At 37.7% G+C, this 23,333-nt stretch overlaps 1 protein-coding gene across 5 annotated transcripts in view; it reads left to right on the forward strand.

Annotated features, from left to right (window-relative positions):
- The window catches only part of LOC117788439 (RNA-binding protein Musashi homolog Rbp6), a 184,831-nt gene that overhangs the window by 7,896 nt on the left and 153,602 nt on the right, over positions 1 to 23,333 (forward strand). For all 5 annotated transcript variants that reach the window (XM_034627212.1, XM_034627211.1, XM_034627213.1 and 2 more), the window contains one exon: positions 9,376 to 9,416. In XM_034627212.1, coding sequence (XP_034483103.1) covers positions 9,376 to 9,416 — 41 coding nt within the window. The remainder of the gene's footprint in view (positions 1 to 9,375; positions 9,417 to 23,333) is intronic.

Here is a 23,333-nt window from a genome sequence, read left to right on the forward strand (position 1 = left end):
CAAATTTCTCGCTGCAGGCGCCACTGACTTCAGCTCAGCGAAGCTGAAAGAGGAACGGAAATTTGAGTTTTTGTTTAGATCCTTTTTTCTCTCAGCACGTGATGAAGAAGCTGCGCAGTGTGTAGACTGTAACCGAGTTAAAATTTGATCATAAAGCTTATTACTCTCTTTTTGTCCACAGCTGCTCTCTCATTGATTCACTTCATAGTGTGTTTAATTCTCTTGCTGATCGAATAATTTAAAAAATAATGTAAAAAGGATATGTGTAAATTGTTCCTTCTATTTTAAATATTGTGCAGCTAATGTGTTCTGCTTTTAATATTTTCCTGAATTGGTTTATTTGTCATGTGCATAAATTAGTTTTGACTTAAAAGCGTGAGTGCCCTGAATTTGCAATGTTAAATGGAATATTAGCGGTTAACATTCCGCCATGTTGCTGTTAAGCTTAGTGTTTCAAAATGCGCCAATGACTTAAAGCTGCAGCACAGCTCAGCTTCTGCTCATGTGTTTGTTTGGCTGTGTGTGTAACTAAGCATGTTATTCTCGGTCTTAAATAAAGTCGTTATGTTATAGAGTTTACTTGGCCCACAGCCTCACACTTTTAACCGCAAACAGAAACTTCATTTAATCCAATTGACATTATCAAAATTCAATTTACAATCTCTGATAGAAAGAGAGAGGGAGGGAGGAAGAAAAAAGAAGAGAGAGTCATTCTGACACGGCATTTGCGAAACTTTTCATTTGCTTTAGCTGCACTTTTGGGTAAACAGCTCGATTAAAATGCCGAAGCCTGACAGATACACAGGGGGAAGTTAGAAGTCGAAGGAAACGCTTGAATGGCGCACTATAATACTTAGCCTAAGAGTATATAGAGATATGGCTTTGTAAGGATATACATACTTACATGTGTACAAACATATTTATGTATGTATTTATTTCTCTACCCTTTTCAAATCAATGCAAGGCAAAAAACTTTTGCAGTTGCCTTTTCTGCTAAATGCAGTCATAACTTTTGGCAGCAGCCGACAGAAAAAAAAGGAACTTAGGAAGTGCAAGCCGCCATTAGAAAATGGAGATGAAGGGCAGAGCGCTACGGAAGTGGGGTATTCTAGGAGTAGGAGGATGAGGCGGGTGTTACGTTTTATTGGTCGCCCGATTGCCGCTTACAAGTCGCGGGTGCTGGACAGGAGGCCGATGCGACGTGTGGTTACGCAATAAAAAGGGGGAAAAAAACAACGAATAAGATAAAAGAAGAACGGCAAATATGAGGGAAAAAAGTTTTTCTATCTTATGGCTAAGAAAATGTATCGCCGACATTGGCACAATGCATCCTTTCAACCGCAAAGTGCAGCGCCTCCACCCTCCACCCTCGACCTACCACCCGCCATATTCATTATACATAAATTGCATGTAGGGCAGAACAGAATTGCTTTAAATGAGCCAAAAGCCCGCGCCGAACGAACCGTATCCCAATTTAGGCCCTGTGCTCGATACCGCTCCAGACGCAGTCGCCGGTTGTGCCCACCCGCAACTCCCTCCACTTGCAGTTGGTGTATTTAGCTTTCCGCACGATTAAATCGATGCAACTGTAAAAGTTCTTTTTCTATTACGCACACACACACACACACACACACACACACACACCAAGACAGGGATTGCTGTAGAAAGTAGCGGCTTTACCATCTCACATGGCCATCTCACAGTGGGTTCCGCACATAAAACATTGCCTGAGCTCAACATTTAGACGCTGCCTGTGCATTGTCTGGCACCTTCCATTTGCTCCGCTTCCCCATCTTGCAACCATTCCAATTCCTCATATTTGTGCTCGGGCTTTGCGTGTGTTCTCCAGCCAGAGTTGCCACCCTTTTTAGACGGCTGCCTTGAATGTGTCTCCTACTCAGACAACATATTTATGCTTCAGCATAGCTCGGCCCTCGTTTAGTGCTTCAGTTTTTAGTTTTGTCCATGTCGCAACGTTTTACACACACAAACACACAGACAAAAAGGTTGCAACCACAAAGCAATTGCAGCAACTCTTCATCATCTCCCACCCTTCTACGATTTTACCATCCCGAGCTTCTTGTTGTTGCCGCATTTTGATGATGTTGTTGATAGCCGCACATGATAGTCATCGGACGCTTTGGCTTTACCGGGAGTCAAATTGTGCTGGGAAAAGCACAGGGAAGAATGGAAACAACACAATGTAAATAACATAAAGAATTGTGAATACACTTTCACAAGAAATGTGGGTCAAAATATTTTCATATTCCATAGAATTTTATGCAACTTTTTTTTTATCTCTTTAATTTATATCCAGTTTACCTGGTGATTCCATGCTCTCTGGTATTTCAAGAATTTACAAAAGAAATGAAAGTTTGTGTATAACAGATTTTTCGTAAGCTTAACCTCAATTATTAAACTCACAAATTTATAGTTGTAACGTTGTATGAAGTTAGCCAAATTTTATAGAATTTAAAAAAGGAATGAGATTTGAAATAAGACACATTTTTCTTAGCTTAATCACAATTAACTCAGATACTGTTTGTGTTCATCTCTAGATAAGATGTACAAATTCCCAATCCTCTTTTAAGTTAAAGGCTTTAGCATATCATGGTTGTACTACCTCAAAGTAGAGTATTCAAAATTGATAGCAAAAGATTGTGCATTGGTTTGTGGCCTGACGTTTATGTGCTTGAAAAATCCTTTTATAATTTGTTTAAAAGGGCAACCATTAGAGGAGGTGAAGATGGAATTGTGTGTCTGAGTGTGTGTGGAAATGTGTTGAAAATGCATGTGTAATGGGAATCGATATGTTAATACTAGTCACAACACAATGCGGAGAAATAAATTGACTTACATGATTTTTATAAAGATTTAAATGCAAATTGCAAAAAACCTTGTTAAGAATATAAATAGAATCTGTTATATATTTTTTTAATATAGAATTTTATAATAAAATCATATAAATACTTGAGTAAAATCATCATTGTTATATCATTGATATCTATGCTTGTTTATTCCTATGTATGTTTTTATTTAACTCTTGGTAAGTTTGACACTTTTTACAAGTTTATCTTCGTTTGGTGTGAAGTTTTATACTCTTAATAAATTCAATTTGTTTTCTAAAAAGAATCAATAACAGACTCAGCAAGCCTGTTGCCTTTCCCCGTGTAAACCTCTTCAATGTCGACAACCACGCAAATTGAATACAGCTGAAGTCATGCAAGTGCAAGAGTGTAAAGTTGCATTGAAAACAAAAGTGCTTTAGTGGAGAGTGCTTAACAGGGAAATAACTTCTATCGAAGCCTGCAGTACCTTAAAACACGTCTGCAGCTATACAAGTACAAGTAATATAAACAGATAGAGATACAAACATATGAAAGACAAGCTGTGGGTATTAAACAACGATTTTATAATTCTATTTGCCGTTAAACTTTAGAGAAACTTGATCTACAAATACGAATCGAATTTGTTATCCCTAGAGTGTGAAGCTTAACTCTAAACTAAAAGCATTTTTAATATCATAAATTTTATATGAATAATGTCGAATATTGAAATGACGAAGACTATATTTTTTGAACATTTTTTTGGAGTCCTACAAATTTTTTAAAAAATATCTACAAGATTATTGTTAGTTGCGAAGTTTTATACAAGAAAAAAATTAATTCTCCTTGAATGGATTTTTTTGTAACCGTATTTAATTTAAAAATAAGATTTAACAAAATCTTTCAACAAATATTGAAAAATTTTGGGTCATGTAATGTAGGTTTGAGAAGATTTGCATGTATGTAAATTTGCTTCTGTTTTTTGATAATTTTTCTATTACCTTTTCAATTTTTTACATTTTGAACATAAAAGCGTAAAAAGATTTTAAAGAGTTTATAAGTTCACTTGGTATCGGGTACCTCAAGAACAATAGAGAAATGTCATAAGCTTTTGCTGATCAGCCAAGCATTCTCAATTCTCTTCATACTCGTTTTGTGCTTGTCCGCCGCTCAATTGCTCGTCAACTCTGATAAGTTGCCACTCCGACCGTTTCCAAAGCCAAACCGAACTGACCATCCGCAAGTTGTTAAAGAGTGAGGAGCAGGAGGGGTGAGGAGGGGAGGGGGGTGCATTCGCTTAGAGCCGGCACTTGCATAACGGTGTTCCATTTGCCGTTTGCTTTGTCACAGCTCGGCACCTTTCGTTGTTGGCCCAACTCCACTCTCAATTCACTCCACTTTTGTGCACTCCAATGTTACTGCACTCCATTTCAGACTGCGGAGTCCGCTGGCCTTTGTTGCGCCTTTCTCTCTTACTCTGCCTCTCTCTGTCTCTCTGTTTTCGCCGCTCACATAATTTGTCATGTGAAAAATTACTAAAGTTACAAGATCTGCACTTTTATTTCCATGTGTGTGGCAGGCAGCGTTAAGTCCACGCAACAGACGACGAGTCTCCATGTGCGTGTGCCCTCAAGAGGCTGAAGGGGAAGGGGCAGGGGACACCCAAGGGGGAGCAGAGGGGTCTATGGCGGGGGCGCTTGCTGTTTTGCTATTTTCTTGCATCTCGTTTAGATGTGTGTATATATATACATATAAATGTATATATCTTTTTTTTTCTCTACTTTTTTTTCGTTACTATTTTGCACATTTTTCTATTCAACAATGAAGCCACAATAGAAAAACGTCAACTAGTGCAGGAAAACAGCGTGAGTGTTGCAAGCTAAGGGGGAAGTGGGGAGCGAGTGGGTGTGTGAGTGTGTGCAAGCGAGAGGGCAACAATTTCTATGTGCATAGAAAGTCTGAACGGATTTTGAATGGCAAACAAGCGGCAAACGGCGGTCGACGGTCGAGGGTCGAGGGTCGAGGAGGAATAGGAGGAGGAGGTAGAGAAGGTGAAGGAGGAGCAGGCGGAAGCGGAGAGACGAAGGCGGGGCTGCACAAAGCGCAGAGCCAGAACTCAACCTAGAGCTCAGAACTAAAGCCCAGGCCGTGAATGGGCGACGACTTGCGCATGAATGGCACAAGTGTACAAGTGTGTGTGCGAGTGGGTGTGCGAGTGGGTGTGCGAGGGGATTTTGGGGGTTGGGGATCTGGCTTCGTTTGCAGGCCTATAGAAAAGTGACGTGCGCTTTACAATTATTTCGTAATGCAAGCAAATGTGACCGAAGAATCGAGCCACGGGCAACCAGGAGAGAAGGGGAAGGCAGTAAGAGGGGGAGGGGGGAGAGGTGGGCAGAGAGACTCCAGCCATGCCACAGCAGCATCTTCTGCGGCCAGCGACGTCAGCAGTGACAAATGTCAGTCGGTGGTTGCACTACTAATCGGACATGTTGCGTTGACTTGTTTATGACTGCCAGCTTAACACGCATATAAACACACACACACACACGCATACACACACACATACTCGAGACACTATTTGTGTGTGTGAGTTTTTGTAATGTGTGCGGACTTGTGGGAAATCTGTAAATAGCTGCAAAACTAGAAGCCATCGACGTCGCCCAAGAGACAAAGCACTCGTCATCAAAGCTGTTATTCTTTAGCTTGTTGTTGTTGCATTTGTTGTTGCTGTTGTTGTCGTTGTTGTTGTTGTTGTCGTTGCTTGGCACAACCCGCGGGAATAAAGCTAGACAGCCAGATAGGCAACAACAGCCACATTGACTGCAGCTCACAATTTTTGTTGCAGCTCACGCGGCGTATGCGTAATCTTGAAATTATTATTATTATTATTATTATTATCATTTTTATAGCTGCTTTAAAGCGCATTGAAATTGCAGTAAAAATTGATTTCCAAGCGGTTTGAAAAGTATATAAACTGGAAATAATATTATATTAGTACTGTTTATGATTTATTTATGAACATATGTTATTAGTTATTCTTGTCGTGGGATGGATACATGAAAACATGTTGCAATATTGTTATGGTCCATATTGAATGGATAGACATATTTAACAATAACTGTTATTCTCTTCTCCGATTCTGAGTCAGTCAATATATGTATTTTAATAGAAATATCAATCAAGTAACTTTTATAAAATCAATTATTTAATAAGGAATAAGTTGTTGGTTTATAACATTGTTAAGAAATAAAAAGGAATTACATATATACCAATTAAATTGATTTGACAGCGTATACTAAAATGTAGTAAATGTAAGTGTAATTCTACAAAGAATACAATTTGATAATTCTGATTGATAATTACGCTTATATTATGTGATGCTTCTGTATGTCATTTAAATATCTTAAGAGACTTGACGTTATTTTTCATAGTACGCAATAAGTGCTTAGTTTTCATGTTTATTTTATTAATTAATTCATTTACAATTATTAAGATTTTTTTCAACTGTTACAGATATGCACACTAATTTATTATACCCAATTTAACAAGCTTAAAAGTACAGACAATAAAACTAAATGATAGCAAAACAGCTAAGTAATTGAATGTTGCACCAAATCTCTAAAGAATATGAATGCAACATCGTTACTTAGTGTTCATTAAATGCAATTTAATAATAAATTAAGTTAACTATCAATGTTTTCAGCTTCGATTAAATCGAAGCCAGTTTATACACAATTTAATTTGAATTTCTGTTGATTTGTTTTTGTACGTTGACTTTTGGGTTTTCTTTTCAATGTTGTATGGGATGTCACGCAGCTGGACGCAGCAAGCAACGAAAGCTCCGAGAGCTCCGAGCTGTGAGTTCCGAGCACACGCAGCTCATTCGCTCGAACTGCACACAAATTGCCAGTGTAGGACAAGGTCGCATTTATTTGGTGCAGCCGCAATTGGGCAGCAGAACATTGGATACAACTATCACGGGGAAGTGCTAGGGGTGGAATGGGGATTGGAGATGGTGCTTTGGGCTGCGTAGATTATGTTGGGGACAGGGGTGCAACATGCTGTGGTTGAAGGTTACCTGCAATTCGCCCCCCGCTTACGCCTCCACACCGCACCGCACGCAGACGTTGACAGAAATGCTGAAAAATTATGAAATGAATACAAATATTTGCGGATCAGTGGAACGATGGGACGTTGCGACGTTGCACATACACAAAAAGAGTCATCGCCGTCATTGAATGTTGCCTTCAATGGGGCAACATGGGGCGACAAAGTGCAAATCAAATGTGATGGATGATCTCAATGCTTAGTGTCTGTCTGTCTCTCTGTTGTTAAGAATGGGACTGCTCTGCACAATGAGCACAAACAAAAAAAAAACCAATAAAAGTTGCAAATCGCTGAATAAAAAAAAGCCAACTTCAAGATGAAGTTGCTGAAGGTGGAAAGATTTCATTTGAATAACGGTATTTGCGCTATCTCAGCTTGCATTCAAATCAAGGAAAGTTATTAAGTATTTTCTGTAACGTCTAGACAATCTTTAATATTGTCGATTTTAATCTAGAAAAATTGCTTTAAGTAAGATTGTCACAATGCCAATGATTTATTAGACTGCTTGCCAATATTTGTATGGGAAAGTTCTAGATCATTGCATATTAATTAAGCAATTTGAAATTCTACATTATTTCAAAATATTCCCATGAGTGCGTTGTTCACACTCATGGATCTAGGAAGATCTACATATGTATAATAGAAAGTGGTTAAACATTTGCTTGATTGAAATATATGTATGTGTATGTGTAGAAGTGCAATTGTAGAGAGTACTACAAGCATCAGAAGATTCTCCAGTACAGATAAACAGCGTGATAATAGAGATACTATATGCCTAATCTCAAGACTAATAAAAATTGTAGTATTCATTTGTTTTTCTTTTCGGCTTGTTGTGTTATGTGTGAATTACTTAATTTTTTTTTTATTATGAGTCAAAAAAGTAAATTGTTAATGGTTTCAAATATCTGGAATAATTTCTTATGCTATTACTCTTAGAATTTTGTATTAGAAAGTGTTTTTTTGTGTGAAGTTAGTTAAAAAGTAGGGTAGATACATTACTTTCTCTATTTAATAAAAAGTTATTTTATGTCCGCTTTAAATATTCCAATAATTCTTTTAATATTTACAGTCTTTATAAAGATTCCGCTGTATAAATAAATAAATACAAATACGAGTATCTTTGTTTATCTAAACTGCGAGTGCATTCTCAAAGCTAAGGCGAATTGAGGTAAACAAAACTTCAGTGAGAACTGTGTGTTCTTAATGGGTTATCAATATTGAATTTTTAGTTTTGAAGATTGATTGCTGGCACTTTGAAGTATTCCCTTTGGTCCAAACTAAAAAAATAAAGCAAAAACAAAATAAAAGTGGGCAAAAAGTGAGCAATTGCGAAGCATTGATTAATGACAAATTGTGTGGCATGCAAAACTGCAAATGGTTAGACCTATTTTCACTGGCCATCATCCAAGTCATTCAAAGCGGTTGCAATGCCTACAAAAAGGTTGTTAGAGCACCCATCACTCCCCACCTCCTCCTCCCCTTTTTTTCACCCCTCTTTCCCCTCCGTCTGCGTTGCCTGTCGCTGTTGTTGACGCTTCTTCCGTTTGCTGGTTTAGTTTTTCTTTTAGCTTACTTGACGATGTTGTTGTTCTTGTTGTTGTTGCTACGTTGTTTGCTGTTGTTGCACATTTTATTAACATTTTCATTTAGTTGCATTCGCTCTCTCTCGCTCTCAATACTAGTATCTAGCGTGGGTTCTCTTTCTTTCTCCCGCTCCCGCTCCGTATTTCTTGTTTTATTTTGCTTTTCATTGCAATTTGTGTTCCTATGCATTTTTGTGTGTGTTTTACATTCGTTTTCGTGTCGTGCCACCAAACCTATGCAACCACCATATCACCCAACCACCCACCCACTGCTCATCCACAGCAACGACTGCCCATTCGCTTCCCCCCTTGCCCCTTGCCCATTGCCACATTGTTGCCACTGTTGCGCTCTTTTGCAGTTTGTTGAAGTTTTCATAATCATTGTCGTCGCAGTTGCAGTTGCAGTCGCTGTCGCCGTCGCCGTCGCAGTTGCAGCCTTTGCGCTTTTGTTTTTGCACTTTTTTTTATAAGCCGCCGTCGCTTTTGGCTCGGCTGGGAGATTTTCCAGCATGAAAACAATGGCGGGAAAGCGGCTTATTTTCTATGATTTAAATAATGACGAAGACAACAGTCAGCCACCTTCACCAGCCACATTATAATGATCATCACAATGATGATCATGCTGATAATAATGAAAGGACAGAAAAGAAAAGATGACGACAATGCAAACGAGACGTCATTGATATAAGATGATAACTCAGACTGTTTGTTTTCAGTTTTAGCCAGTCTATAACATAAACATTTACGTCTTTTTTTTTTTACTTTACGTTTTGAGTATGCTCCATATATATACATATATATTGCTAATGCCTCATTTGTCTTATGCATTCTTTTTGCCTCTGTTTCGTTTTTCATTGCAGCAAAATGTTCATTGGCGGCCTCAGTTGGCAGACAAGTCCAGGTAAGTCTATTGCTCCACATCTTACAAATCTCCACAAATTAGTCGAAATTCGCTAAATTTGCCAATACGAAGGTGTAATTAGCATTTATTTGGGCTAACTCCATGCTCAACTGACAGTCCTATGCTAACAAACCGTCCACACGTTAACCCATTATCATCTTTTCCCTAGGTATGTGTACTCGTGTATTGGGAAAACACGCGATTTTCTTTGAGTGAAAGCTAGAAAGGTTTCTGGTAATCTGTTGGAAAATCTTTTTAAGTGAAATTATACTGTCTTTGTTGACAGGAGAATGGTATATCGAATCAACAGTAAAATGCAACGGATAAAATCAGAATGTTTTTAAAAAAATTTAAGAAAATAAATGAGCTTGTTTTAAAATTGGTACAGCAAGAAGATTAGATATGTTTTATTAAAGTTATGTCTGTTAAGAGTAACAGAAAATGTCAAGGGATTACATCGTAAAGTAAAAAAAAAACTAAGAAAATGTAGAAATACTAAATTCTGAATAAATCTTGTGATGAAAGCATGAAAAAAGTACAGAGTGAAAATTTTATTTCTTTTTGTTAAAGCTATGCCTGTTGAGGGTCTAGAAAGAACTGTAGATATCTTTATTTTTAAAAGTTATTATAAACAGTTTGCTGAAATATAGCCAACACTTTTAATATTTAAAGATATGTATAGTATTATTGCCGATGTGTTAAAAGTAGGTTATTAAATATTACCCGCTAAATGTTTGTAGGTTTCACAAATTCTCAATAAATTTGTATCTCAATTTATATAGCCGACGAGTCGAATTGATTCAGTATTCAGTATGCAATATTCAGTTGAGTTGTTTATTTGACGATCAAAAACAATGAACGACAACGGGTTTTTGTTTAAATTGAAATTGTAATTGATGAAATGCTTGAGATTTGCTTCCCCAACAACAACAACAGCAACAACAACAGCAACAACAACAACGTGACGTTGAAGACGCCGTAATTTGACGTCAATTGGCGGCAGTTGCACAGATGTGAAACTATATGGGGAGACAACTTTGGGAACTGGGAAGGTTGTGAAGGTTGGAAGGAAAGAAAACACGTTCTCATTACATACCGCATAGTTTCATTAGGCTAATCAAAAGGCGGCTTCTCTTGGCCCCATCATTTGTATTAACCAAATTTGATGTTGGCCCTAAAAAGTGCCACTCGAAGCTTTAGCCAAAAAAAAAAATAATAAACTGGCTGAAGAGACTGCAAGATGCCTTTTGATGCCTGGCTTGGGCAACTTGGAGTGTTGCAGTCAGTGCCGCCGCCAACACATCCGCCGTCGCATTGCACACACACACACACACACGCAAACACACTTACAGACACTTACACTCAGTTACAGATACATAGATACAGTCAGCCGCATTGCCTTTTTGTGTTGTTGTCGCCGTTTGTGTTTTTGTTTAGTGAAATTGTTGGCTCCGCCCATCATCAGAATGGCACTCGGCATTACGCTAACATATTATAACCTATACATACACACACACACACACACACTTATTCACAGTTACACACTCATATCCATATAGAATACTTATGTATGTCGTATATGTTACATATATATGCCGCAATAGTTGAAGAGTCAATGCGGTCTTTGGTTTGTCTCTTTATTTCGACTTTTTGCAATCTTTTTTTGTTTTTTTTTTGTTTTCGTTTCACGGTTTTTGTACCTGTGCCAAAAAAATTTTCAAATTTTCAAATGGCTTCTTCAATAGTGGCCCAACTTGAAATTGGCGAATGTGTTTTCCCTCTGCCTGCCTGCCTTTTGTTATCTTTTCCCATTTGGTGTGTGTCTTCAATCTTTTTTAATTTTTATTGTTTTTTTCTCTGCTGTGCTTTTTGGCATTCGTTGCTTCGTTGGCTTGGTAAATTAGCCAAAGTCTGAAATATCTTCTGTGAAATTAAAGACATGACCAAAATGTTAATTTATCTTTAACTTGTGATCATTTTATAGAATCGCGTGGGCAGCTTATGTGAAACGGGTTGAAATGGAAGCCAAAAACAGTAAATCAGTTATGAAACGGTTTTGAAGTACAAGTTCTAACGTAGTCTATTAAATGCTTGCTTAATAAATTGAATTTACTCTGAGCACACAATTCCAAAACTCGACAAGTTTTCAAGCAAATTTTAAAAAATCTTGACTGAAGCGGTTATGGAATAAAATTTTTTATTGATATTTATTTAATTGAGTCAATTTGGATATGTAGTTAATTGTTTATACCAAAATAGAAACAAATAATGTAATTGTGTGTACAGAAATATTAAATACTTATTTTTGAATCGGTTAACAAGCAATTTTATTTAAAAAATTAAATTCAGAGTTAATTTTTATGATATCCTATTTAAATGCCAAATTTTTTTATACCCGTTACTTAAAAAATAAGTAAAAGGTTATATTGTGTTCGTTGGAATGTATGTAACAGGGAGAAGGAGGCATCTCCGACCCCATATATATTCTTGATCAGCATCAACAGCCGAGTCGATAAAGCCATGTGTGTCTGTCCGTCTGTCCGTCCGTCTGTCCGCCTGTGTGAGCGCCTAGATCTCAGAGACTATAAGAGATAGAGTTACCAAATTTGGCACACAGATTTCTATAAGCCCCACGCAGATCAAGTTGGTTTTAAATTTAAGAGACGCCCCCCTCCGCCCCCACAAATCGAGAAAAACCACCACTTCCACAGTTTTTATGGTAATTAACGTTATCTACTAATATTATTTATTATTCCAATAAATCGCATTAAGATCGGACAAGTAGAGGCAGTTATGGCGATTAATTGTTTTAAATTTCTTTAATTTTTTTAAAGTACTTTTATATATTGTGAAATAAGTAACGGATATCCTATGGTCGGGATCTTGACTATAGCCTTTCCCACTTGTTTTTTTTTATAAAGTAGACTCTTATGACCCATTATAAAATCGGTTTTAGCAACTTTTATGAACTAAGCTTTTAAACTTGGCCACTTCACACCACAAACAACTTGCAACAAACTGCGATCATGCAATCGGTGCACTCGTTTTCAAGCTGCAAGTATCTTGAGCTGTTTTGCAGTCTCAATTTAACAGATTCGAAACGCCAGCTCGGTTGCCAGCTCAGTGGCCAGACCCACTTTTGGCCACTATAGCGCAATAGTTGTTGTTGTTGTTGTTGAGCGGACCGAGTGTCTTGTCCCAATGGCAACCGGAACAAGAGTCGAGCTTCGACTCGGGCTGAGGCAGCTCGTCCTCAAGTGGTTTCCACTCTCGCGCCAAAGCTTATGCTTTTGGATTTTAGTCGCCAGCTATCGCCACTCGAGCACACAGTTGCAACAGACACACACACACACACACCAACACACATATACACACATATACATCTCCCACATAGCATATACTTGAAAAATGCTGACAAAGACCTAATCTAGGGCGTCTATAAACATGCGCCGGCTTCTAACGTCTAACTGCATAGTTAGGCTGCTTCAGACAGGTCGGCGACAGGCTTAGCAGCAACAGCGGCAACAGCAGACTGAGGCAGCTGTGGCAGCAACGTCAGCGTCAGCGTACGTGTTGATAACTGCAGAGATGACGACGTTGGCATCCGCATTGCGGTGCGGTTGAGTACTCAAAGCGTTTTGGTTAGCAGATTTTTAATGATTGGCACGATTGTCTTAGCTACTTAATGATGTGCCCAAGTGCGACTAACCTGCCTCTCCCACTCCCCATAGCCCCTCATAGGTGGCTGCAACTTGTGAGACATTTTCGTGTCAACTAGCAGGGCGTATACATAACTTAATGAACTTTTCTCAGCCTCCGCCGGGCTGCGACGTAATTTAATTTGAATTTCGCAAGCAGTTTGCTGGAAGTAATTGTATGCATTGAAAATATATTTGCTGCTATCGCTGGAAAACACTCGACGACAGCAAAAACGTTGACGAGCGACAGGCGATGAGTTCGTCAGTCTGTCAGTCCGTCAGTCGCCCAATTCACAAATAATACTCATACTCATACTCATACTCACACTCACACTCGCACTTCCTTTTCACGTTGTTTGTTTGTCTCACCTCTTGATGCCGCTGGTGCCACAGATTTGTGTCAACTTGAAACAAAATTTTGTGAAATACAATACGCACAGAGCTCGGAGTCGTCTCAGAATTGCAAAAGACTTTGCCGCCTTTTGCTATTTTGGCTGTGCGTTCAACTGAAATACTATTTATATATGCGCTCAGATACATTTGCATCTGCAGCTGAAGCAAACCAAACAGACGCCCATTACTCATGCAACAGCACCGGAGAACAAAAACAATTACAACTACAGCTGCAACTATAATATGAAGTAGTTGAAGAAAAGGGAGAAACAAATGGAATATCTATTCACATATCGCTCACATTTCGATGCCGCTTAGCGATAAAGTCATGCAACTAGACTCTATAGATACTTTGCGCAAATAAATATGCATTTTTCTCGATTTACCCGAATCTCATACGCATCTCCCGTTGCTCGTTTCATTTGTTTTGTTTTGCTTTGTTTTGCTTGTTTATTTGTTTCTGTTTCGACTGTTTGTCGGTTTGTGTCATGCAAATGAAAATGGAGACAGCCTGTAAAGCACTTGCTTTATTTGCCTTAGGCATTAGCTATTTTTTCAGCTTTATTTTTTGACTGTCATTAACTTTTAAACGATCAACTGCTCTAAGTGAATTTGTCAGCCAAGTTGAAGGTGCTATTAACAAATGACAGTTACAGCGATCGAAAGTAAAGTTTTCTGCCTTAAAAGTGGCTTTAAGTTGAACTATAAATTTTAGTGGGGATTTTAATATAAGAAGCTTCAAACCTTTTATTTTTTTGTAAAAATACATCGAAAAAGTTACATCTCTATTTTCGCGGAAGTTACTTTTAACTATTTTAACTCGATTTTTTTTTTGGCGATAAATCGAGTTAATTAAATTGATTTTAATAAAAACAATTAAGAAAGTCTATAGTCGAGATCCCGATTATACAATAACCCTTACTTATTTCAATATACATAAAAGTACTTTAAAGAAATAACTACCTGATAAAAACTACTGCATAGTTTAAGGTGATTGTATTGAAATAATAACTTTATTAATAACTTTGGTTAGCTATTACTCCCGTTCTGTTTGACCGATCTTGCTGCGGTTAAGTGATATTATAGATAATATTAATAAATAACGTTAATTACCATAAAATCTGTAATATCTTTAAAACTGTGGGTGTGGTGGTTTTTTTGCGATTTGCGGGGGCGGAAGGGGGCGTGTCAAAAATTTAAAGCAAACTTGACCTGCGTGTGGTCTATAGAAATCTGTGTGCCAAATTTGGTATTTCTTTCTCTTATAGTCTCTGAGATCTAGGAGCTTACACAGTCGGACAGACGAAAAAATTAAATTCTCTATTTTTTCCTTACTTTCCCCTAACGCTTTTTCAAAAACTTCAAACAGTCTTAGCTTTAACTTTGTCAAATCCTAGCCCATTTTCGTTTGGAATGTAAATTTTATCATTTTTTGGTCTCTATATTGATTCTGCATTAATATTGCAAAACTGACTGTCCATTTTTGACTGTCAATTTTTCCAAACTTTTCCCATAATGCCTTTTCAAGAACTTCAAACTGTCATAACTTTTAAAAATCTTTACCGATTTCCCTGCAGAGTATCCATTTTATCGTTATTTTAACTCGATTTTGATTCTGCATCAGAGCTAGAAGATTCAATTTTTTTCATGACTGTTCACTTTTTCCATACTTTTCCCTTGGCGCTTTTCCAATCAGCTACAGTTATGGAATTGGTTATTAGTTATATTCATTCTAATTGGGAATCTGGAGTAAACTACAAACTAGTTATTAAATTGAATTAGAAGCTGCATTTTGAGATTCAAATACAATATTTTTGTGAAGGGAATAGAAACGGAAACAGGCAATCGACTAAGAGCAACTGAATCAGGAAACGAAACGATGATGGAAAATATTTGAATGACTTTTAAAAATCTATGCGTCTAAAAAATTGTTGAAATAACTGAGCATTTTAGGAAGAATGAATTGGGCAAGGGGACTAAGCACTTCAGGATGCAGACAGGTGACAAAATAGACAGAGATGTGGACAGACGGACAACAGTCCCCAAGATATAGACGAAAGGGGCGTTTTGTCGCTGCTTCGATTTCCTGATTAATTTATGCAGGCGTCGTCGACGTCGACGTCAACGTTGGCAGCCAGTTAACAACAATTTGCCGCAAGCTTCGTTAAAATTGAAATGCTGCAAAAAATTGTCAATAAAATAAGTGAAAGACTGTCGTTCAGTTTGTAAGTCAGTCAGTCAGTCAGACTGTCACACTGTCATTCACTAACTCAGTGCGTCCATCAGTCAAAGTTCAAGCTGGTTTCCCCTTTTGCTTCCTCTTCCTTTTCGCCGTGCAACATTTCCTGTTTGCCTCAGATGTCTCCTCTCTCTTCTGCCGCCCCGCACTTTCCGCTCACGTTGTCAGTTCGCCAATCTTTGGTCATGTTTTTGCAGCTCTCTTCATTTTCCTTTTGAATGTGATTATCCTAAGGCTGTGGCGAAGCGCATCTTCGCTTTGATAGATGGTCGCCTCACTGGCTGCTCGACTTTCCACTTTTGCATTGCATTTAATGTCCACCACTTGTCCAAGTGGCCAACAACAGCTATAGCTACCAACAGTCAGCTATCAGTTGGCCGGCTCCTTGTTCGCTGTTTTGTTGACTTTGGCACGAGTTTGGTTAAAAAGTTCACACATGCAACACGCCCCCCAAAAACACACACATTTATTTATATATGAATACATATATATATTTATATATACGTATGTTTGTATGTACATATAGTATATGTATGCACAGTGAGCTCTGCTCGTTTTTCATATGTGTGTGTGTCCTGGTCATGTTGTTGCGCCTTTGGCGTTAGCCTCGTTGTTGTCTTTATACCTCGTAACCAGTAAGTCACTTTAAAGTGTAGAACAGATGGTAGAAAGTCTTTAAGATTTAAAATTGGTAAAGATTCTATTTTATTAAAAAAAAGCTATTAAAATTTGAGTTATTCAGGCATTTATTTTTATTTACCTGGTTCACATCAATTATTCTTTAATCTTATGTAATTGAATTGCACTTCAGTTTGATTTTATTACAAAGCTCAGAAATTTAGCGGAAAGTTGGTAGCACCTTAAAGAAAATTGTCATAGTCTAATTGTTTCTCTATTATTACTTAGACCATTTTTACTAACTTCTATCAGCCCAAAAGCAACGATAACAAAAACCAACTTTCAAATGTCTAAATATAAGTTGCAAGATTTGATAAAAATTACTGAAATAAATTAAATTCATTTTTTAATTAAATTAAAAGGAATAAAGCGCATTTTAAGTGAATTTATTTAATAAGTTTCGATTTACGGGAAAAAAATTAATGACAGCTGAATGCTGAGATTTCGAAATTTTTCGGAAATCTCAAAACTGAACTTTAAGAAATATAAATACTTCGTTGGGTTTTTGTTCAAGAACAATTGTCATCTAAATCTCAAGAGATTGTTGGACACAAAAAAACTGTAACATATAGCTGTAGAAAATATTAATTAAAATAATGAAAATGTGTTATTAATATAATATGGTTCACATGTATTATAGAGAAAAAAATTATGTCAAGTTCAAACACAGTCAGTCATATATATTTTAGCTACCTTTTTTTTTTAGCTGAATACAGGATATTTTGTAACCTTTACTTTAAACTAAGTCTGAGTCTTCTTTTTTATTTTGGACTTCTTCATGGTATGTTAGCTTTCAACTTTAGGGGGCGTCTGTCTCCGGTGTGGTGTTTGAATATTTACATAAGTGACACTGCATATACAGCCCCTTTACTCACATACATACAAACGGTTCTCTGTCTCTAAGTTTTCGCCTATCTTGCTGCATTAAATGCTGTTGGTGCTGGGCAACAATTAATTAACTTGTATGAGTATCAAACGTCGTCGTTGTCGTTGCCTTTGGTGGCGTTTTAGCAATTTCATGTTGGGCCGCCTAAATGCATGCTACGTAAATTTTAAATTAATAAGCATTGCGCATACGCCGCCGGGAACCAGAGAAGACCAAGCAAGCCGAGCAGAACACACATAACAGACAGACAGACAGACAGAGAGACAGAGACACCGAAGAGAAGTCACTTCGAGCCTCGATTGTAGCCGCATGTGGTGCTTGTCATATGCCATTATCATGGAATGTTCATTCTGGCTCAACTAATAGACAATTTTTTGGCAACCGAAAATGGAATAAACGTGCTGCAGCCAGCACTGGAGATTTCGGGAAAGGGTGAGTGAAAGGGAGTGGAAACACGAAGCTTGAACTATGTCGAGGCATCTCGTGATGTTGCCAAGGATTCGCCTGGTGCCGTGTGCAGCGGAAGCATTTAAATTAAGGATGACACATTAAAATTATGCAATAACAACAGCTATTATTATGTGAGTGGAACATTGAGGGGCAGAAATATGAGCAGAGTGCAGAGCTGAGGAAATTGTAGTTAAACTTTAAGCACGCCTCCACCATCTCTCTCTCTCTCTCCCTCTCTCTCTTTCTCTTGTATCTCTAACACTTCCCGCATTGAAAGCACTTCGTTTTTTTTTTTGGACACTGTGTTGAAACGGTTTAATGAGTGCTGTGAATGTCAACACCCAACGAGTCCAATATAACAAGAAACCCTCAGCTTAGGGTGGAAAAATGGGTGGGTGGTGCCCTCCCTCTCTCTCTCTGTCTCTCTCTGGATCGGATGAGGCTTGGGAAGTCATAAGTCGCTAGCTGAAAACTAAAATAGGCAAAGCAGAAGAGCAAATATGCAGTGAGGCACAGAACCCACTCACAGTCACAAAAGAGCTGCCACACACACACTCACATACATGCAACACACACACACACACAGACTAACTTCATCTAGGGATTTCGGGTGTAGCCGGTGGCACCCAACCGGGTTATCGACTTTATGTGTTTGTTGTTTTCATTGCTCAGGCGTCGTTTCCTTGTCTTTTGGGCCCCCTTTTCAATTGCAGACGTTTTTGGCCTGTGCTCCTGCATTTGGCTGGCAGTATTCGGCCTGATATTGGCTCCTATTCTGGGCTGTTGTTGTATTTTTCGAATGTACGTGTAGGTGCTGTAACGTCTTTTTACCACTTTCCGCAGCTGCATTGATTTCCCACAACTACAAATAAGTTTTTCCCTTTTACTTTATATGCACGCAATGCTTGGTTGTGAAAATTAGAGACTTTTAAAGCACTATCTGAAGATAATGACTTTTACGAAGTGCAACCAAAATTCCTGTGAGTTTAGGAAAACGTTGATAAACTCTGTCAGCTAAAAAAAAAATATCACATAGCTAACAGGGCTGGAAATACTGATTATATTGTTTAATCAGCAATAAATTTAATAATTTTTAAATACTGGAGTCTTAGCAGATTGGCTTCCAGCAAAAAATCATATGTGAATTTTGTATTTCTTAAAACAATTATTACAATTACTACCTTCATATAACTGCCGTAACTCAAATATTCCCAGCTGTAGATGTGAATGATCTATCTCTTAATATTTGGTAAAGAACTGATAAAATAAGCTTAAGGCTGATTGAATGAAAAGCAAAATTAAATAAATAGTTTTTTGAAACTTTTAAAATTTTCTGGTTAAATTATAAAAAAAATGGTTGCTTCATATTCGTATCTTTATTTATTTATATCTTTAAATCGAACTCGTATTTCTGTTTTCTACTTGCCATTTAACTCGTTCAGACATTAAATAGTACAAAATATGTCAGTCGGCATATAAGTAGAAGTTTACTCATACTCGTATTTAAGAGTTGGTAAATTTATCACCGAAAAGTCGCACTACAAGTGGCTTTAGAGTTAGAGTTGCTGCTGCTCTCGATTTTATGGTTGCATTTAGTTGGTAGTTGTGTCAGCTTTTGTGGCTTTTTCGTGTTGCACTCAAGCCAGCCGGCCTGGTGTGGCAGGAGGACTACTTAGTTGTTGGCTTATCAACGGGACTTGCCGACCGAACTTCGGCAGCAACTTAGCCTTCATTGCTTCCAGTTCGTTGCATGTTGCTTCGTCTCAAAACGGGACGACATTTTCCGACATTGCCGTTGCCACTGCCGCCTGGCATTGTCACCAGGGAACAGACACTGAGACAGGCACGCCAGACAGGCACAGAGGCAGAGACAGTCAGAGTCATAGACAGACAGACCTTTGCCTCAGTCGCGCTTCCGTTTGCAGTGAGTCAAATATATTGCCAACTTCCTGCAGCCCCGGCTAGTCAGGAACCCAGCACAGCCACCTTCTTGATAGGCTTTTTGTTCAGGACAATAACGACAACGTGCACCATAACCACCAAAAAAAAAAAAAAAAATACAGCTAGAAATACTATCTCGGCTAAAGTTTTACCTCCATATACCACGTACCGCAGATCAAGACTTTTGTTTACGTTAATTTTTGATTATTATAGTGTTTAAGTTTAAGTTGAATTTGATTTCAAATTAAGAACCGAACTGAGCAGACAGAATGTTGTTGCATTTATACCATTTGATTCACCTATGTAGCATAACAAACAATTGCCCCAAAAGTATACTATATTTTTAATATGATAAGTGAAGGTTGGTAATTATCTTTTTCGATTTCAATAGATGCGTTATCTAGATGATACTGATAAAGACATCAAGTTTTATCTGAATCCGATCTACTGATAATATGTATAATGCTCCAAAAAAAGTAAAATTTGTCAGTCAAGCAAGTTATATTCGAATGGTAGAATTATGTAAGTCGTACACGCAATTTATAAATTATAATTGTTAAACCATTTTTTTTTTGTCATTAATAGTCAGTCTATTTAAATCATAAATTTATAAATACAAGATAATTTAAATTAAACGAGCTCTTGCTTTATCTTGCTTTATACTTTAATCTTTGAAGTCTATAACGTACAAAGGATCTTGCTATATTATTAATATGCTTTAATTTTTTAATTTACTTTGAAAACGTTCGCCTTTATTAATGCCCCAAAACAGTGAAATATCACTAATATTAAACTATAACATACCTACAATGTACATATTTTTTGTTTTGAGTAGCTCCTAACAGTTTGCATACCTTATCGATTCTGATTTACAGGGTACTCGAAATATACTAAAAATTCTAGACCCGGCTCTCGACATCGATTAAGTTATTACGAAATGTGCGCTACGTGCAGCGTCTTCGTCGGCATTCACACACTCACACACACACACACATACGTTCACACTGAGCCTATGCACACACTCATACACACACATACACACACATGTATATATAGATATCTATGGCTGAGTCTGAGCCTGCAGTCTGCCACCCGCACATCGGCACAGGACTCACGTAATTTTGCTTTGGCCTTAAACTGGGTCACAATTTTCGTACACGTTGCTTTGCATAACCGAAAATTTGTATCGTTGCAGACATTTTTGTTTACCTGACCGTTCCACCATCCTCCTCCTTCTTTTCTTTGTTGTTGTTGTTGTTGTCTGGGCTTTGTTATTATGTCAGCTGGGTTGCCGGATTGAAACGCGTGCATATTTCGAGCTTCTGATTCTCTGTCTGTCTGTCTGACCGTCTGGGTCTGCTTGGGAGCGAGGCGAGGTCAAGTCAAAGAGTGTCACAACATGTCTGCTTCCGGTGCACACACACACACACACATACACACATAATAAGAGAGTAACATGCACACAAATACAAAGTTAGACAGACACGCGCCTGCTGACGGTGTTGTTTACATATTAAAGTTGCATGACCCCGCCAACTGTAACAGCAACAACAATACAAAACTCGAGTTGTCTGTTTACGAAGTTACCATCAGCAGCAGCAGCAGCAGCAACAACAACAACAGCAACTGTAACAACAATAATAAGAGCAAGAATGCAATCAGAGTTACGAGTCGTTGTCGCTGCAACTTCATTGCACAGCTGTTAAAGGAGTCTGTTAACTTAACAGCAGCATTAACAGCAGCTGCTCAAACTCTCTTAACTGCGCTTGCTCTTAATGCGTTCGCTCTCTGTCGCTCTCTCACGCTTACGCTGTCTCTTTCTTAGTGTTGTTGCGTTGTTACACGTGTATGCGAGCTTTGAAAGCGCTTTTCATTCATAAAAATGGCTGACAAGCTTTTTTGCATTGCCGGCTGTTGCCCAAAAGTGACGCTAGCTGGCGCCACTGTGTCGCAAACAAGATGCGAGCAGCGGCAGCAAACGAGAAATGATAAAAACACAAAAAAATGGAAAGAATAACGAAGTGCAATGTGTCTTGCATTCCGACTCTGTGACCGTGTCCGTGTCGGAATTGAAGTCGGAGTCGGAGTCCTGACGATATTCATGTCCGCCCCTAATGTCAGCGCTTGTTTTGATGCAAGCTCACGCGCCGTAAACAACTTATTATCATTGCCTTTGGCTTTTTGTGTGTGTGTGTGAATGTTCGCCAAATTTGTTGGCTGCCTTTCAAGTTACATTGAGCACAAACATTGCACATACGCCCCAGCGGAAACGCAACGCAGACATTTGCAACGTTCCCTTTTTTTTACCTTTCTCGTCGCCAATCTGCGACGCCTGATCAGCTAAAAGAGCGCGTCGACGGCGTCGCTTAAGTGGCCCCGTCCTGGCTCCTCAGCAAACACAAGAAAAACTAATGCAGAAAAACGTCAAAAAAAAAAGTGGAATAAAAAAATCTATCAAGCCGCGTGCCAAGTTTCAAATTTCACGACTTGCATTTCATTTGAAAGCTGCCATTGCAAATGATGTTACACGCCTCCAAATCTGGCCAACTTTTATCTGTTTGAAAATGTTTTATTTGCGCTCATGCTCTTCCTTTACTCCATCCGACTTGCCTCCTTTTTTTCGGGGGTATAAATCATAAATACACTCACATTTCATTTGAAATAATTTGTGGCATATTGGCAATTATTCATTCTTTTTCCCCATATTGTTGTTGTCACTGTTGTTGTTGTGTTTTTTTTTTGTGTCGTTGAAGTTGTGTCCTGAGCTTTTCAAAGGCATCGGCTTAAGTGCGACGAATTTTTCTGATGTGGATTTTGTTGTGGATTTGTTGTTGGCTTGGGTTTATCTTTTTTGGCCTGGCAAAAAAGACTGCGGTGACATCGCATAAAAGGTGTAGACCATAAAATGGTATCAGTATGTGGGGTCAGAATTTCGTGGGAGTATGAGAGCAAATTTAAGCTAAAGTTGATTTAGTGTTTTGCTCTTGATAAGAATAGCAGCGTCTAACAAGAATATTTTGCTAGATGTTCTTTTTATTATGAGAATATAGTTGATACTATATAAAATTGGTTTATAGATTAGAGATTATGTAAGGAATAGCTATGTATAAGTTTATATTTTCCGAGGATCTATGAGATAAATAAAGTTATGCATAAGTTATGAGGCACAGGCGGAACTAATCAAGTCATTTTGTGTTGCTAACAATTAGTATAAAAATAAAGGTTGCCAAATTAGTAAAAACGAGCGCTGTACTTTTCAATACCCTATTCATTTGATATGGACTTCTAGCCTTTTTGTTCAACTTATAATTAGTTTATATTAATCAAAATATTTATTAATTAGTTATTATTTCGTAAACCAGTTAAAATTATAAATATTGATCATGACGTAATTTTTATAATTAAACTAATAATGATTACACTTCCTATAAAATAGCCATTATATTATGAATAACAAATAAGACTCAAGGAATAACCATTATATATTAATATTTATTATTTATTTATATAAAAATCGGTCATTCTATTGTAAGTAAATCAAGACAAATTAAAAATTATCATTGTATTATAATTATTAAAATACAACTTAAAACATTACAGTCTCTGATATGATCATTGAAATACAAAGAAAT

This window comes from Drosophila innubila (genome assembly GCF_004354385.1).
Source record: "Drosophila innubila isolate TH190305 chromosome 3L unlocalized genomic scaffold, UK_Dinn_1.0 0_D_3L, whole genome shotgun sequence".
Classification (NCBI taxonomy): Eukaryota; Metazoa; Arthropoda; class Insecta; order Diptera; family Drosophilidae; genus Drosophila; species Drosophila innubila.